Raw genomic sequence first — 17,797 nt, 5'->3', positions numbered from 1 at the left:
GTACCATCACCAATTTTTAATATTATTTTTATTTTAATCATAATGGCTTACATATAATTGACAATAATATTTTAGATACATAGAAACATAAAATCAGGGGAATTCCCATCACCGAATTGTCCTCCCTCCACCTCTGTTCCTGTCCTACTTCCCGTATCCTCTTCCCTCACTCCCAGGGCTGCTAGAGTAAGTGGTCCCTTCTATGCCTAGCTTACTACTTAGTGGTCTTTCACCTGTTTGGTCTTGGTACCTCTCTTATTCCCCCCACAATTGGGAGGCAGGATTAGATAGTTCAAGTTATGTGGTTTTGTTTGAAGAAGAGAAAAGTAATAACCTGGAAAAAAAGAAAAGAAAAAAAGGATGGAAATGGGCGGAGTCCTTCTAGAGGCTTTCATCCTTGGTTTGAGAGACAAAGGGGAAAAATAAGGTGAAATACCACAATAGTACATAAAGAACTGTCAAATAAAATATCCAGTGAGCATTCCAAAAAAAGGGGGAGGTATGCACCATATAAAGGCCATGGTTTTGAGATAAAAAATGTGGCAGAGCACATAAGAAAAAAAAAGAAGAAAATAAATAAACAAATAAATATAAATGGAGACATCCACTTCAATAGCCAAACCACAACAATAAAATCAACAAATAATAGATAAGCAAATAATAATAATAATAATTGTTTTGTGCTTTTTTCCCTCCTGCAGGTGCACAATAAATATTGGCGTCAATTTCCTTTGCCTAAGAGATACAGGGTTTCTCCACTCTTGAAGTATATTGTCATGAGGATTAACTATAGACTCCTTTTAGGTTCATTTATTCTCCCCTTGGCGTTTTTATGGTGTATGGAAAACTTCTGCTCCATCCTGGGTGATAAAATCATATCTAGAAGTCTCGGTATCTGCACAAATCAAGGAGTTGAACTTATGATTATGTCATTCTTTGTGGTTTTAGAAGTTCTATTATCTCAGTGTTGTTTTAATCCATCTTCTGTGGTTGGCGGTCCTGGTCTTTGCGCTGATCCTAGGAAGGGGCCTGGGATAGCGTCTTTTGTTATGTTTCCAGAAGTCCCCTTCCAATAGTCTCAGACAAACCTCTGGAACTAGGGATCATAGTTGTTATGCAAGTCGTAGCTCACGCCCTAGACTACGGCTTTTTTATTTTTTCCAGGATACATACAGTCGGGCCATGGTTCTGTCAGTCAGTCATCTGTAAATCGCAATCTTGGCATTTGATAGACCAAAGGGTGACAAGTCTTCTGATTTTGTCTTATCGTTAGCTGGTGAGATAGGATAACTTGCTCTTAGGTCAAGTTGTTTCCATTTTCCTCGTTGTCAGGGTATCATATTAGGGCTGGCACTTGTTGGTGTTTGAACACTATTAAGGATGTCCCAGTTGAGATTTGTTTTTTTGTGGCTGTTGTGAAGAAGTGTGTCATTTCTATGTCTGTGATCCAGGGTTCAAGGCTAGATGGGTGGTGTCTAATCTAAGTTGGGTCCACGTGACATATTTTTAAGGTGGGAGATACCCCTGTATTGTAAACAAGTATGAGTTCTTATCCCTAATAAATAAGAGCTCTTTTTTATACATAATATTTCCTCTGTTTTTAGTGTGCCTTTGCAGGGAGAAATGGTGCTACATTATATTGCCGGTGCATTTGAGGGTGGAGAGAGAAGAAAACAAAAACAGGTCAAACACCCAAAAAAGATAAAAATAGAAATAAAAATATATGTGCTCACATATATATGAAAAGAAAAAAAGATTTTTAAGAAAAGAAGTAATAAATTAATTAAAGGAATGAGGTGATGCAAGAAAGTATCTTGCATTTGGGGAAAAGCAGGCAAAGAGGTAGTGTAATACAGGTCTTATACTTATGATGGTAGTATAGGTTTCCCCATTGTCTTTTGAGATTTTCTTGTGATGTGTGGGTTCCTGGGCACCTTTTCATCTCCCAACCTGACCTTCTTAAAACTGGCTAAAGATTTGCAGCAGGGAGGACTTGGGAAGAGTTCATGCATTGGGGAATACTTGCAAAGCTAAGTCCGGTTTCAAGTAACAGTTCACGTTAGGAAGGGTTGATAAGGAGGACCACACAGCATGAGTCAGCAGGGGGGTTGGTTGCCTTTTTTTGTAGGGGGCGAGCTGTGGGTTTGACTGGTTGTCTCTTCTCTTGGGTACTAGGTACTGGTTCGCTGGGGTAGGAGGTCATTCTTGATGCCTAATGGATTAGGAACTGAGTGTGAAGATTTTTAATAAGGTGTGGAATCTGGATGGGATTGAGGGTGAAGAGATAGTCGGATTTTCAAAGGGAGGAAAGGGGAAAGTGTATGGAAAGGGCAAGAAGGAAAGAAAAAATAAATTAAAAAGAAAAGGAGAGAAAAAAACAGTAGTGAGAAGAGTAGAGAAAAGAGCAAGGGAATGCTAGTTTGTTTGAATGTGTTCGATGAGTAGGGCCTTTAGTATAAGTTTATAGGTCACAGTTGCTGCTTCGGTGGTCTGGGTGATCACGTGCTTCAAGTCCTAGATGAATGTATAACCTAGAGATAAAGGATATGTTAAAGAGTTTTATCGGGACATTCTCGTAGTGCAGGCTGGGTATGATATCTCATGTGATTGAGCCCCGAGATGCAATCTTAGTTTGTCCGCACTTTGTATCCAAGAATGCCTGTGGACAGAAAAGCTGAGAAGTTATTTTAAATATAGAAAGCTTAAGGCATTAAAACATATTATTATGGCATGCTTCCGTTGGAGTCAGTGGTTTCCCATGGTATCCTTTACCTGTAATCCTATAATATCCCTAAAGGCTTATTATGGGCCTTTGTAGAAGAAGGCTAATTACTTACCTGGTCTTTCTATGCTGCTGTTTCTGCTGTTGCTGGTTTTTTTTTTTTTTTTTTTTGTGGTATGATGTGTAGTCAAGAGTTTGTGTTGTTTCTCTTTCATGTGTTTTGGGCACTGCCCTCTGGTGTATGTTGACTGTTACAGTGTTTGGGGTTTCTACCCTGTTAAACCCTGTTTTTTCATTGTTGAGTATTAGTTGTATATAAGGTGTATGTTCTAGGTGCTTTAGAATGGTGCTATCATTCTGTGTTTATCTTTCATCTTCTGGCTTACTTCATTTAACATAATATGTTCTAGGTCCATCCACGTTGCTGCAAAGTCTGTGATTGTATCATTTCTGACTGCCATGTAGTATTTCATTGCCATCATCAATTGTTAAAAAGGCTGTCCTTATTCTATTTTATGTTCTTGGCTCCTTTGTTAAAGAATAATTGACCACATACTTGGGTGTTTGTAAATAGATATTCTATTCTGTCCCATTGGTCTGAAAGTTTATCGTTTTGCCAGTACCATGCTGTTTTTATCCTTATGACTTAGTAATACACCTCAAGTTAGATAATGAGATGCTTCCCAGTTCATTGCTTTTCATTATGGTGTTGTCTATCCAGGGATCCTTTATGATTCCACATAACTTTATAATTGATTATTATAAGTCTTTGAAGAATATTCTCTGAATTTGTATAGGAATTGCATTAAATCTATATGCTAGTTTAGGTAAGATGGTCATTGTGATAACATTGATTCTTCTGATCCATGATGAAGGAATGTTTTTTCATTTCCTTAAATCTTCTTCAATTTCTTTCTTAAGGGTTTTGTCATTTTTCATGGTATAGGTCTCTCATATCTTTTGTTAATTCTTAGGTAATTAGTTTTTTATTATAAAAACATTAAATTTCTTTTATTTTTTTCAAACAAACATTTGTTAACCAAATGTAGAACAGATTGTATGCTATACACTATAGTTATAAAAATGAAACATGCCGTCATGTTCTGAAGTGGTTCACAGTCCAGCAAAGAGACAGTAAAATAATTGCAAACTCAAATGATGGATTCTATAATAGAGGTGAGGCCAGAAAAAAACTCAGTTTCTTGAGAAAGTAAGGGCAGAGGCATCAGGAAGATAATATCCAGCTAAGAATTGATGAATAAGGAATAATTTCCTAAAGAATAAATTAATATCTAAGAATGTTGTTTCATTTAAGGCTCTCTGGGGGGTATAATTTTCGTTCAAAAAGATTCATCTCCCAAAATTCAAAAATGAAGAATTTATTGTGTTCTATGTTCCATGTCAGAAATACATGTGATAAATACATTATTTTGTTAAGCTTCCAAATATCTATTTTTATGTTAATAATTTTTATTTTGACCAAAGTGGATTACAAATTATTCACAGTAGTATTTCAGGTACATAGTGACATTGAATCAGGGGCATTCCCACCACCAATGTTATCCTCCCTCCACCCTTGTTCTCAGCCTGCATCCCATATCGCCCCCTCTTTGCCTACTTTTAATGGGATAGACTCTTTGATCACTTTCTCCTCTGAGTCATTTTTTGTGTAAAGAAATGCAACCAATTTTTGTGTGTTGACTTTGTAGCCAGTAACTTTGTTGTATTGGTTTGTTGTTTCTAGGAAGGGTATTTTGGTGTATAGACTCTTTAGGCTCTTAAGTGTATATTATCTTGTTATCTGAAAATAGAGATAGTTTGACATCATCTTTCCCACTTTGAATCCCTTTATTTTCCTTCTCTTACCTGATTGTTGTTAAGATTTCTAATACCATTTTGAATAAGAGTAGAGACAATACATTCTTATTTTGTGCCTGACCTCAGTGGAAATGCTTCCATTTTTTTCACTGATAAGAATAATATTGGCTATGAGATTTCTATAGATAGCTATTAGCATCTCAAGGAAGGTTCCTTCCACACATATTTTGCTGAGGATTTTAATCATAAATGGGGATTAAATTTTGTCAATTGTTTTTATTATACTCCATGTTTTACACTGCTATAGAATTTGATGATTTAATATTATAGATATTGGAGTTAGTTGTCTTGTCTGGTTCAAAACTCAGTATGAATAATACTGGTGTCTTTCTAATGTCTCAGAAAAATCACTGAATAATAATAGTTTGGTAGACTTAATTAGGGAAATATATTAAATAACAAAAAGAAATAAAACAATGGATTATGAGTAGATAATTATTTATATTTACTTATCTGTACTTTAATATTAGATTTGGCTTTTAATAGTATTATATTAAATTATAAGATGACATATTAAGCATATTAACTATTTGATTAAGGCATGTATAAAAATTAATTTATTACTTTATTTAAGTTTTAATTTCATTGAAATAACAATACTACCTCTGGGGAAAATTCAAACAAAAGATGTCTGAATGAAGTTCATATTATTAGAGTAGTGGAATAAGCTATGTGCTATGTCCTTAGACTACTTATAGCACCAATGTTTTATTTATTAAAGCTATCCTGAATGAGGTGCTGGAGCTGTGGCGTGGAGCGGCAAGGCATCTGCCTTGCCAGCACTAGTCTACGATGGACTGTAGTTCAATCCCCCAGCATCCCATATGATCCCCCAAGCCATGAGAGATTTCTGAGCAAGTAGCCAGGAGTAACCCCTGAGTGTGTGGACCCCCAAAAAACAGAAAAATATATTCTGAATGAAATATTATTCCTTTTGTCTATTTTATTTATGCAAGATATGTGGATCTTGATATTTCAAAAAAACAAATTCCAACTACTGTGAGTTACGTACTGCTAAACTAATAAACTGATAAACACAAAATTGAAAATGCAAGAACAATTTTGCGTAGCTCTTTTCTCTCTATTTTTGGTATATGAATAATATATCAAGATATCATTATAGAATACTTCTAGCTTTCAAGGGTATTCAATGATTATATAAAATTTATTTTAATTTTCACTAATATTCATAAATTTCCTTGCAGAGAGGAAGACATCTTTGTCTACTTTTGCATCACTAGCACCTTGGACAGTAACCTTAGCTGGTGATCTACAAAAAGTATACCTCATATTTATTTTGAAGTGGACTGAATGCATAAACGATTTTATTGTAAAACTATATTTCTTTTATTCGCTGGAGATTTAAACCTCTTGAGCTTTAACCTCTTTTTAATATTGCTACCACGATAGCTATTACTGTTTTTCTTTCATTTTTTAAAGCGAGATTAAACACTTTAAAAAATATTTCACTCTGAAATTAATTTTAGCACAAAAATCACTTCAGGATATTGATCTCCTTCCCGCCTACATAACAATAATGTTAATGTAAGATGATTATTATTTTAAAAATACACTTTTGAAAGCAGTCTCATTCTCAAGTTCCCAAGAAATTCTCAGAGTAGATGGAAAATTTTCATGCATTCTCCCAACCCATAAAAAAAATTCTTTAAAAACTGAGGGAATAAAGATTTCTCCACCCTGATTTTTAAAATATTATTGTTATGGAACAACATGGAATAATGTACATCATAAAGACATATATTTTGATTTCTTTTTTTAGTTTCTTTTAAATCTGTATCTTATTAAAAAAAAATACTCTCTTGATGCTACGTGTACTACTACACTGTGGCTTTAAGTGATTGTTCCTTGCATTCACACTGGACGCTGAAGCTTCATAATGAAGGAGAGAAGAGAATGTGCCGAGAGCAAATACTTCCTCAATAGATCCCTGTAAACCGATATTTATTTCTTGTGCACTAAATTAGCAGTGGCAACACAAGAACCCTTTGTCTGGAGGACGGTGAATCTGGCGACCATTATCTACTCCGGGAACCGACGTTTGATGACTCCGCCCGGGCTGGGGGTGGGGAGGGCGTACCGCGTGGGGAGCTCGACTGAGAATTAAAGTGAGCGAACAAAGAGAAGTCCTGGCAGCCGCCAGGCAGCGCCTTGCTGCTGCTGCATCAAGAGATGCCAGTCAATCCGGGAAAGGAGCCTTTGGAGTCCGCTTGCTTGCCTGCTACAATAAAGAAGCTTATTTATTGAAGATAGAACGGGTCACAGACAAAGCTTTGCAGAAAACCCAACCAAACCAAACAAACGACGCATCGGATTTCTAGCGACTTTGAAATCTTCTGCCTAGGACCGGAGATGGGAGAGCCCAAAGGACTTTGAGCGCTGCTCCAGATCTTCCATTTCGGGCGTGGCTCTAACCTTTTCTGTTTGTTTGCTTGTTTGTCTGTTTTCTTGGGCAGCCCCCCCCCCGCTTTCTTCTCTTTCCTTTTCAAAGTAGCCTTTCATTTGGTCACTTTACCCTGTCCACCCTTGCATCCCCACCCTCTCCTCTGCCCAGGCCGGTGAGGTCAGCTCATGAATATCAGTGCACTTCCCGAGGAGCGTCTGGCACTGCTTGGTACCTCCTTTCTTCATCAGCCCAAGCGCAGCTTCAAGCCTAGTCACCGACTACTGAGAAGTCACCTGCTCCCTAGAAGTCCAGTCTGCCCCTTAACGCCATTGTTTGGAGACGACCAGTGGGTGAACAACTTTGACAAAGTCTAGTCACTAAGCCAGAAAGTCTCATCGTACCACCAAGTTAGAACTTTCCTCGGTTCAGAAAGACTACTATCATAAACCCGGAGAAGCCCAAAAGATCAAGAGGATTGATTTCCATCACTTCAAAAACTACGCCTCGGCTGAGAAGTGAGCTGTTTTCTGGATTTCTAAAGGGATGGATGGGGAGGAGAGGTGGGGTAGACGCTGCAGGCAGATAGAATTGAAGGTTTAAAAGCAATGGCTTGTTTTTACGGGATTACTTGGCGATTCCATTGGGGGCAATTCTTGAAATAGACACAGCATCCTGCCACTTTGTGCAAACCACGTGACAGCATCCAGATTCCTTTGATTGTGTGAGCCCTGTTTCTGGAACCCGAGCTTTCTCTAGGGTTAGAGCTGATGGGGCCTAATTTAAGCATCCTCTGGCGGCTTTGAAGCTCCGGAGTCATTTCACCTAATGCAAAACAAAAATAGTATTTCACTGAAAACATAACTGTTTTGTGGTCCACAATAGTGGCACCCATGTGGATGGATTGGAGGAGACTTAGAAGGACTCTGGGAGAGTATCTATATATTGATGGGCAACATTTGTCCCTTACATCTTAATTTACAGTTGTTTTCCAAAATGAGATGTTAGGAAATCCCCTGAAAGAGAAAAAAAAGTGGAGATGGAACTTTCCTGTAATAGTTCTTTATAAAGTAAGGCATTATTGGATGTTGTCAAACATAATTAAAATAAACAACTGGAATAATATTAGTAAGATAATTAGCAAGCATGGCCTCTCCTGTTGGGACTATTTTTTAAGTGGAACTTTCTGCCTAGTCATTTCCCTTTTAGTGCTTTAGAGAAAGTTGATAGTCTAATGGAAAGAAACCTAATTGACCAGTTGATTAACAAGTTGAATCACAAGGAAGAACATAGGAGTTTCCAGGTTTTAGAACTTACTAGTTTCTAGATTTTAAAAGTCAGTGATGGTTGTATCTTAGAAAATAAATACACAATAGAATTTGACCTTAGTATCACCAGTAGGGATCCACCAGCCTTCCTGAGCATTGTCACTGTATTTGGAAACCTAGGCATTTCAAAAGTACATGTTGTCTCTGATGTAGTTTGTAAAAACATACTTAACAATGAAAAAATTCTTATCTAGAATTTACAATTATAATTAAAATTTTTTTTTTGTTTGTTGAGTCATATTCTGCCATGCTCAGGATTTACTCCTGGCTCTGCTCTTAGGCACTCTTGGAAGGCTAAGACCATATGGGATTCTGGGGATCAAACTCAGGATAGCCACATGCAAGGCAAATATTCTACCCAATGTGCTATTGCTCCAGCCCCTAAAATTAAAGTATTTTGCAATAGCTATGAAATTTGATAAGTATAGAAAAACGTTAGCATTTGAAATATTAAAAATTATGCAGATCAGGACTGGAGTGGAAGTACAGCTTGCCATACCAGGGTTTGATCCCTGGTACCCCATGTGGTCTTTCAAGCCCTGCCAAGTAATGAACTCTGAGCACAAACCTGTAGAAAATCCTGAGCACCTCTAGGTGTGGCCCCCAAACAAACAAAAAAAAATGCATACCAACCAGTAAACTTTTCCAGAAGTATTCTTTTAAGTTCCATTGCCAATAGAAAAAGAAAAGAAAAAGGCCTCAAAGACTGATTTCTTTTACCTGTAATGCCTCACAATTAAAGGTAACTTCAAACCTAAATATTATTTAAAACCACTCATGGTTTATATTTAATTTGCTTTTTAGACTAAATTAGACTCCTTTCTCAAGCCAAGAAAATTAAGCTCCGAGCTAGTTAAGGAAATTGTTACTTATGTATTCCAAATTTTCTCTAAAACTCACAACCCAATCTTTTCCTAATTGGGCATGCTCATTAAATAAAACTTACTTCACTACTCTAGGCTTTAAAATGCAAAACTGAGAGCATTATTTACAACTCTAGCTTGAAAGCGTCTTTAGAAAATTCCTGACCCTTCTGTTCCTTTAAAAAAAAAAAAATCCTTCCCATCAATTCTTTTCTGACATCAGGCCTCAACCCTTGCCAAAAATTTGCTGCTCTGAGAATGCTACCTTTTGCAGCTTCAGAGCACCAGTTTAGAGGGACCCTGAGAGAGAGACAGCGCCTCTCCGGACAAAATCAGAAAGCGGCTTCCTCTTGCTTTTCAATCAAGGCTTCTATTATACGCCTTCCAGATCTCATTTTCCAGGGCCTCTCTCTCACATAGGACAATCACCCTTTGTCTGTTAGCGATGCCGGCGTGCTGTGTGATTCCCTTCTTTGGTTTCTATTCCAGCTCACCAAAGAAGCGCGGGATAGCATGCAGAAGGGAAGAAAGAGAATGAGGATCTGAGGTGGGTCCCTCCTTTTAAAGCGCATCCGGGGGAACCCCACCTAGACCGTCTAGCGCGATGAGTCAGCCACCGGCTGGGGGCGCTGCCCCGACTGCAGCCACCACCGTGGCTCCGGAGGCGCGATCACACCCGGAGGGCAGCAGCAGAAAGCAGCCGCGTGCTCAGTCGCCCGCTCGACCCAGGGACAATTCGCTTCGTCAGGGCACGGCGGCCGCGCGTTCCCCGTTAGGCACCAGCACGAAGCTGAATTCTGCTCGGCAGCAGCAGCTTCAGCAGCAGCCGGGCAACAAATCCGGGAGCCGCGCGACCCCCGGGGCCAGCGCTCGCGGTGGCGGGGCCGAGAAGGCGTCGCCGGCCGCGCCTAAAGGGGCCGCGTCGGGCGCTGTCCACGCCGCAGGTGGTGCTGAAACTGCCCCCACGGCCACCCAGGTTCCAGGGGGCGGCCGGAACCCCGGTGCCGCCCAGGAGCAGCCCCGAGAGCTCGAGCCCGCGTCCTCCTCGAAACTCGGGGATCCCCCTCCGCTCGGGGAAGGAGGAGGAGGGGTGGGAGAAGAGGGAGGAGCCAGCAGCGGCTCCGGGGAAAAGGAGGGGGGCGCTCCGCAGCCTCAGCAGCATCAGCATCAGCCGCCGCCGCCCAGGGGCTGGCGAGGGAAAGGCGGCCGCGCGCAGCCCAGGAGCGGCGGCGCAGGGGAAGGGGCTGCCCCGGTGCCATCCTCGGCCGCGGCGGCCAAGATCCCCCCAAGCTCCGCCAGCAGAAATTCCGGCAGCGGTGTGGTGGGGGGCGGCAGCTACTGGAAAGAAGGATGTCTGCAGTCTGAGCTCATCCAGTTTCATCTCAAGAAAGAGCGGGCGGCGGCGGCGGCGGCCGCGGCACAGATGCACACGAAGAACGGTGGTGGTGGCGGCGGCGGCGGCGGCAGCAGCCCCCGCAGCTCCCCGATCGCAGGTGCCCCGGCCATCTGCGAACCCCTGGCCATCCCTTCTTCTGCCCCTCCAATGGCGGCGGCGGCGGCCGAGGGCCCCCAGCAGGGTGCAGAGGGCAGCGCGAGCGGAGGGGGAATGCAAGCAGCGGGTCCCCCGGCGGCGCGGCCCACCCCGCAGCAGCAGCTCCAAGAGCAAGAAGAAATGCAAGAGGAGATGGAGAAGCTGAGAGAGGAAAACGAGACACTCAAGGTGAAAAGGGGTGGGGTGGGGTAAGGTGGGGTGGGGCGGGGGCGACCAGGGGGAGGGGCAGCGATGGCCACCAAGGATTTTTTAGGCGTGTCCCCGAGGGATTGAGTGGCTTCTAATAAACCAGTTGGAAATCCTCAAGGAGGAGGAAAGAAAATCAAAGTGGGGAGAGGAGGAATCCTAGACGTTTACTGGATTTAACACAGATTAGTAGCAAATCTGCCTCTCTGCTTTTTTTCCAAAATGAGAGAGAGCTAGAGAAAGATGGTGAGTGCAGGCCTCAAGGATACACATTTTTTTCTAGTTTCTTTTTTTTTCCCCTTGAGGTCCGACCACTCCTATCTCGAGCCTAGGGGGGTAATAAAACTGGAATTTGCAATCGGGATGGGGTGTAGACGGCGTCTGTCGTCGGAGCAGCTGGAGGAGAGACTGATTTTGACCCACTACCTCTCCCTGACTCAGAACGAGATCGATGAGTTGAGGACCGAGATGGATGAAATGCGGGATACTTTCTTCGAGGAGGATGCCTGTCAACTGCAGGAAATGCGCCACGAATTGGAGAGAGCCAACAAAAACTGCCGGATTCTGCAGTACCGCCTCCGCAAAGCCGAACGCAAAAGGCTCCGTTACGCACAGACAGGGGAAATCGACGGAGAGCTATTGCGCAGCCTGGAGCAGGACCTCAAGGTTTGCAGACTCTGGGTGGCCGGATGTGGCGGATGGAGCAGGGCAGGGACTCTGGGTGGGGACTCAATTTGGAAAAAAAAATCTTAACGTGTGGTTAAATAAGAGCATCAGGTACAACTCTCTTCCAAAAAGATTAGACTCCAGGAGGAGGACTGAAGAAAATAGATCAGTGGGTCCGTGGAGTCCAGTGTGCATGGAAGAGTGAATTCTGGTCCTCTCCAGAGAGTAGGTTGTTTTTTTTGAGATGGTGGAAGCAAAGTACCTCCTTCCAGGGTGGATGGAAACAAGGGCGTGGCAGAGTGAGGCATTGGCCTTGAACTGTCCTCCAAACTGTCTTTTAAGAGACTCTGGCCATGTGAAATCAGGTGCTCAGAGCAGCATCCACCAGTAGAATTGAGAACCCGAAAAAGAAAGAAAAAAAAAAACAGTGCTGAGATGAGATTGGAATGAAAATTTCTTTCTGCATGTACCCCTCCCCTGCTTCCAGGATTCTTTTTTCCTTCTTTTATATTTACTACTCCCTTACTCCCTGAAAGAAAAAACTGCCGAATTTTGATGCCTTATTTAGGAAAATAAATGAAACAACTTTAATGTGAAGTTGTTTCTTTAGCATATCCCTCAACACAGACATTTCAATTCAGAAAGGTTTTTCCTGGCAAGTAAGGTCAGTTCAGTTCACCTTGACTTTCAGAGCACAGTCATTGATAATATGGGTCAGATATTGTCTTAATGGCATTAGACAACGAAGTAAATATAATTTAATTATGTTGGTTTCTGTAAAACACAAAAAATTATATATAGTTGTGTTCTATTTGTTTTAAATAAAACGGAAGATATTTTTATGAGTCATTCTATTTTTTTGTGTTTCCTAACATTTTTTGAGTGTTCACCGGACACCAATCATTGTGCCATTGTGTTTTCTTTTAGTTTTGTTGTTATCATAAGTTTAACCTTTGATAAAGCTTAAGTGCCTTGCCTAGCCCTGGAATTTTGGGAGTAGGTGGACAGCTGATGACCTTAGTCTAAATGCTGCAGCTTCTGTCCTGCTCCACCATTCCGGATTACTCCATTTTACTTCTAATCCTTGATGACTGTGTGTCATTTGACTTCCTCTGACTGAAATAATTTTCTTATTTATAAGTAATCCCTAACTTGTGACATACCTATTAGGGCTAAATGGCATATATATACATATATACATATACATATACATATATATATATATCGATAACTGGCTTATCTAAAGTATCCAGAGTGCAATTTGGCATATAGTAAACACTATAAATATTGACTCTTAAGCATCAATATAACTTTAACTCACTTATTGTGTTGTCTCTAATTATGTTTTGTTGTCCTAAACACACTTTAATGTAGGTTGCCAAGGATGTATCTGTGAGACTTCACCATGAACTGGAAAATGTGGAAGAAAAGAGAACAACAACAGAAGATGAAAATGAGAAATTGAGGCAGCAGCTTATAGAGGTTGAAATTGCAAAGCAAGCTTTACAGAACGAGCTGGAAAAAATGAAGGAGGTAAGTACTCATATGTCTCTTGTGTGTTATATATATTGACCTCTTCAAAAAAGAATCCGAAGAACTAATATCATTATTAAAATAATTCAATATTTTATGACCATATGGCTGATTAATTTTCTTTATTAGCATGATAGATGCATTTCTACATACTAATATCCAATGGTAAATTTTAAAAAATCCTACCCTCAGCCCTTAATACAACATTATGAGCTGGTGACTAATGTTTCATACTGTTATTTAAATGTACATTTATGAAAGTATATATCTATTCCAAACACAAAGATTGTCAAGAGATGAAATGTCTTGTTATTTGAGGGACATCTAATTCTGTGGGAGTACTATTCAATCTATAGAACCACAGACATTTAGGATAAAAGAAATCATAAAAGTCATTTAATCTAATATTCTAATTAAAAATATCCTAAATGATGCTTAGAATATTAATGAATCTGGTACTTAAGATACCTATATCTTAAGTACCTATATCTGTCACAATGTAGTCTATAAGGAATTTTTTTGTTATAAGTTGAAATCTATTTAAATAAAACTTTACTATATCTATCTTTAGTCTACTCTTAGCATAGAAGAAACAGTTCTTTTATACTTCTATTTGAGACTCCTAACATGTGTTCTCTGATTCTGTCAAAGAACAATATCAGTATCAAAGAAAATGTTGGAGAAGAGAAACAGAAATATCTATCAAATAATGTACTTTGTGATTAGTAAGAATTTGAATAATATATTTTGAACATTCCCAAGAATATACAGTACAACTATAAAACCAATGAGAATTAGCAAATGTACACACTTTACTTAAATAGGCAGAATTTAATCTTAGAACAAATCTTAACATGAACTAGCTGAGATATTGAGCTACCTCTATGGCTGTGCTTACTGTAAAATAGTACAAAGTATTTCCACTTTTAACAGAAAAAAATGTAAGTTTGATTAAAAATACATCAGAACTTCATAGAAACTATTTCCATGGGGTAAACTTTTCTGTGATTTCATTTAATTTTATGTTATCCTGGTTTTAAATATATTTTACATGAAAAATTGGGGTAAAGTCATGCTGCTGCTATGTAGTACTTGATTATTTAAGTAAAACTGTGCTACTATAGAAAAACCTGGAGAACAGTAGCTTTGTGACTACCTGTGGTAATCAACTAGATAATTTAGAAGATCTCTGCCTCAGCTTTATCAGAAAGTTAGTTTTTGTGATGATGATTCTTATCCTTTGATCACAAAACTTCAGATATTACTATAAAAGAGAGATATCAAGGTATTGATAGAGTCAAATCCTTCTTACAGCCATAAAAGAGAAATTTATTGAAGATCTGCTCTATTTTTGAATTGGTGGTGGCCATCTTCATATTTACATAACTTTGTCCCAGTATCCAAATTTACCCTTTTGATTTAGACAGTACTGATAGAAGATTAAGACCCATCCTAATGGCCTTATAATGTGGTTACCTCCGTAAAGATGTCAGCTCCAAGTAAATCCACATTCTAAGTTTTTTGAAGTTAGAAGTTTAGTGTGTGAAATGGAGGTAATGTAGATAGGGATGCATAATTAAACCTAAAATTATAGCTTTATTTTTGTTTCTTATAGAAGCCAGAGTAGTAGTACAGCCTTCCAATTGGGCCACCATAGTTTGATCACTAGCATTACGTATGTTCCCTCAGGCAATATCATGAATGATCCCTGATCACAAAGGGGTAATCCCTGTGGGTGTGGCCCAAAAAATTAAAACAACAACAAAAATTAGTTCCTTGTAGGCAATGAGAAAATTTAGTGTTAGGCTTCTGAGGAACCATTTTGTGAGTATACCTCACTTTACTTCAATTTTCTTGGTTTATAAAAATATTTATTTAAAATCTAGAAGAGAAAACAAACTTCCCTTAATTATGAGAGACAAAAGAAGTATCTGTAAATTAGTACAATGCAGATGTTTTTACAGTGGTAAAATAAAAATTTTTATGTAAGTGTGGTCTCATGAGCTGTCTCATTTTCATCCTTTGCCCAGGAAAATCGAAAATGCCCATCAACTAGTTTCCCATTGACAAGTCAGAAAGGATTTCTTCATGCTCAAATATCTGACTACCAGGAAGCTGAGCTAGAACCTGGGAAGAGCCTCCAGAGAATCATTGTTAGGATTCATTCCCTTCATTATTTTTTTTTTCATTTTTCCTATTGACTGCTTCTTCCTTTATGACTCTTAATTCTGGGCTGGGAAAACTCTTTAGCAGCATCAAATACTGAGGCAAATACTGTTGAAGAGTCATTTGACATTTTCCTCAGTCATAAAGCCAAAATACAAACCTTGAGAGAGCACAATAATAGACCTGTTAGGAATGTGGGCATATTGGGCCTGGAGAGATAGCACAGCGGTGTTTGCCTTGCAAGCAGCCGATCCAGGACCAAAGGTGATTGGTTCGAATCCCGGTGTCCCACATGGTTCCCTGTGCCTGCCAGGAGCTATTTCTGAGCAGACAGCCAGGAGTAACCCCTGAGCACCACCGGGTGTGAGCCAAAAACCAAAAAAAAAAAAAAAAAAAAAAAAAAAAAGAAATGTGGCATATAGGATACCAGCTTTTAAATCAATCCTTTATTAAAAGAAGGGGGCAAAAATAACACTATTGTTTTTATGAAGATGGGTGATAGTGGGAGAAAGAGGAATAGAAAGGAAAGGAGAGCATGTGGAAGATTTAAAAAGAAACTAGGGGGTGATAGCTCAAAGGGCCGAAACACATGTTTTGCTGAGGGGATTGGGGGCATGGGGCCTTAGTCCATTCTTGATATTACATTGATATTCTCCTGAACACTATGCCAGGAGAAGCCTCTAAGCACTGCTAAGTTTGATACCCCCAGCCCCAAAAGAAAATGTGAGTATTGGTAAAAGATATAAGCAATTCTAAATATATAAAGAAAAATGGAAATACATTCTGCTAGGAAAGATCTGTAATCATTCTTTGAAGTTGACCTTCATTAGGCTGAAATAAATGGCATAAATAGGAAAGTAGTTTAAAATATACTAGGAAATAAGAAGTATCACTAAAATGGCACTATTTTTTTAATTTTGTTATTAACTAAGAAGGTAAGTACAAAGTTAAGCTGGCAATGGTTATTGTTTCAGTTTGTGTGCCAAGAGCAAGGAGTTTGGCTTGATGTTATATGACCTTGAAGTTTTCAGTCAATAGTCTTTTTCTTTGATTAAAGAAGGAAATCATTCATATTCATATTCTCAATGAGTCTAGGCCACATGCAGAATAGAGAACCAAGCCAACTTTTCTTTATGAAGAAAAAAACACTAGTTATGAGATAAATTAATAAAATTTTATTAATTTATTAATTTATTAAATTTATTAATAGAAATGAGCTAAATGTATAAAATGTTACATAGAATTTACTAAAGAGAAGAAATCCTCTTCTCCCTAGTTGGAGTTTGGAAACTATTTTCTAAGGGCTTAACTTATTTCAAGTGTGTTGAAAAATTGCTCTCGTGTCTAGTGATCTTGTGCACCAACGTATATTACAGTCCTTATAATTATTCTCTCCCCCTATGAAAGTATGGGGGTGGCATCTGGGAATATAAAGATTTGAATAGGTGTTGATTGAGTTAATTATTTGAGTCTACTTCAACTCATTACATATACAGAAATTCTGATATGCTGCTGATATGCTTTATATGAACATAAAGGTTTCTCTTAGGATAATGTCTTAGAACCTTAATGGTCTTCTCATTCTAAGTTATAAAATATTGATTACTGCTAAAAGTTTGTTTACTTGTGATAGAAAAATATCTTTACCTTTGTGTAATCTGGGACACATAACAGACTATTCTTTAGCATTACAATCAGAAAGGTAGAGGGTTTTGTGAAAGTTATCTCACAGAGATGACTACCTCTTTGAATGTCAGGATGGTCACGAAAAGCTATATTGTGAAGTTTGGAGGTGTTCCCATTGTCTATACAAGACATTTTCAGCTAAGTATGAGTCTCTGCCTCAACTAAATGAGGTCACTGCCCTTCATGTAGTTGCATGATTACTACCTCTATAATCTATCAAAAGGAGGAATCATTTTTTGTTTTTGGTTTTTGGGCCACACCCGGTGACGCTCAGGGGTTACTCCTGGCTATGCGCTCAGAAGTCGCTCCTGGCTTGGGGGCCCATATGGGAAACCGGGGGATCGAACTGCTGTCCATCCAAGGCTAGTGCAGGCAAGGCAGGCACCTTACCTCTAGCGCCACCGCCCAGCCCCAGGAGGAATCTTTTTATGGTACTTTTCTTCTGACTGGCTCTTGAAGAAGCATTAATGACAGCTTTGAGGTAAAACAACTTACAATAACATATGAATCTTATGAAGATTGAACCGGAAGAAAGAGAAGCTGAGATAGCAATAATCTTTTATCAGATTAGTTTTCAATTCAGACTTTGCAGTCTTTTCCTTTTTAATCATATACCCATCCTCACCCAAGGCTATTAAAAGAAAATAATGTTTTCACTTTCCCAGTTTTTGTTCCAGAGAGCTCTTAATTGGCCAAATGCAATAGTATCATCTATCATGAGAGTTTCATTTTATATGCATTTAATATATTCTTTTTATTACAGTGAACTCTCTCATTCTGGAACACAAATAATTAATACTATAAATTTCAACAGTA

General features: G+C 39.2%; 1 protein-coding gene across 2 annotated transcripts in view; it reads left to right on the top strand.

The window, feature by feature from the left end:
• Positions 1 to 6,750: 6,750 nt before the first annotated feature.
• Positions 6,751 to 17,797, top strand: part of SOGA3 (SOGA family member 3) — a 43,892-nt gene continuing 32,845 nt past the window's right edge. For both annotated transcript variants that reach the window (XM_049771096.1, XM_049771095.1), the window contains exons 1-4: positions 6,751 to 7,519; positions 9,682 to 10,912; positions 11,372 to 11,596; positions 12,971 to 13,129. In XM_049771096.1, the coding sequence (XP_049627053.1) occupies positions 9,797 to 10,912; positions 11,372 to 11,596; positions 12,971 to 13,129 (1,500 nt within the window). In that variant the 5' untranslated portion in view covers positions 6,751 to 7,519; positions 9,682 to 9,796. The remainder of the gene's footprint in view (positions 7,520 to 9,681; positions 10,913 to 11,371; positions 11,597 to 12,970; positions 13,130 to 17,797) is intronic.

This window comes from Suncus etruscus, chromosome 4, assembly GCF_024139225.1.
Source record: "Suncus etruscus isolate mSunEtr1 chromosome 4, mSunEtr1.pri.cur, whole genome shotgun sequence".
Taxonomy (NCBI): Eukaryota; Metazoa; Chordata; class Mammalia; order Eulipotyphla; family Soricidae; genus Suncus; species Suncus etruscus.
The sequence above is the reverse complement of the archived record's forward strand: the minus strand, read 5'-3'. Positions and strand labels throughout refer to the sequence as shown.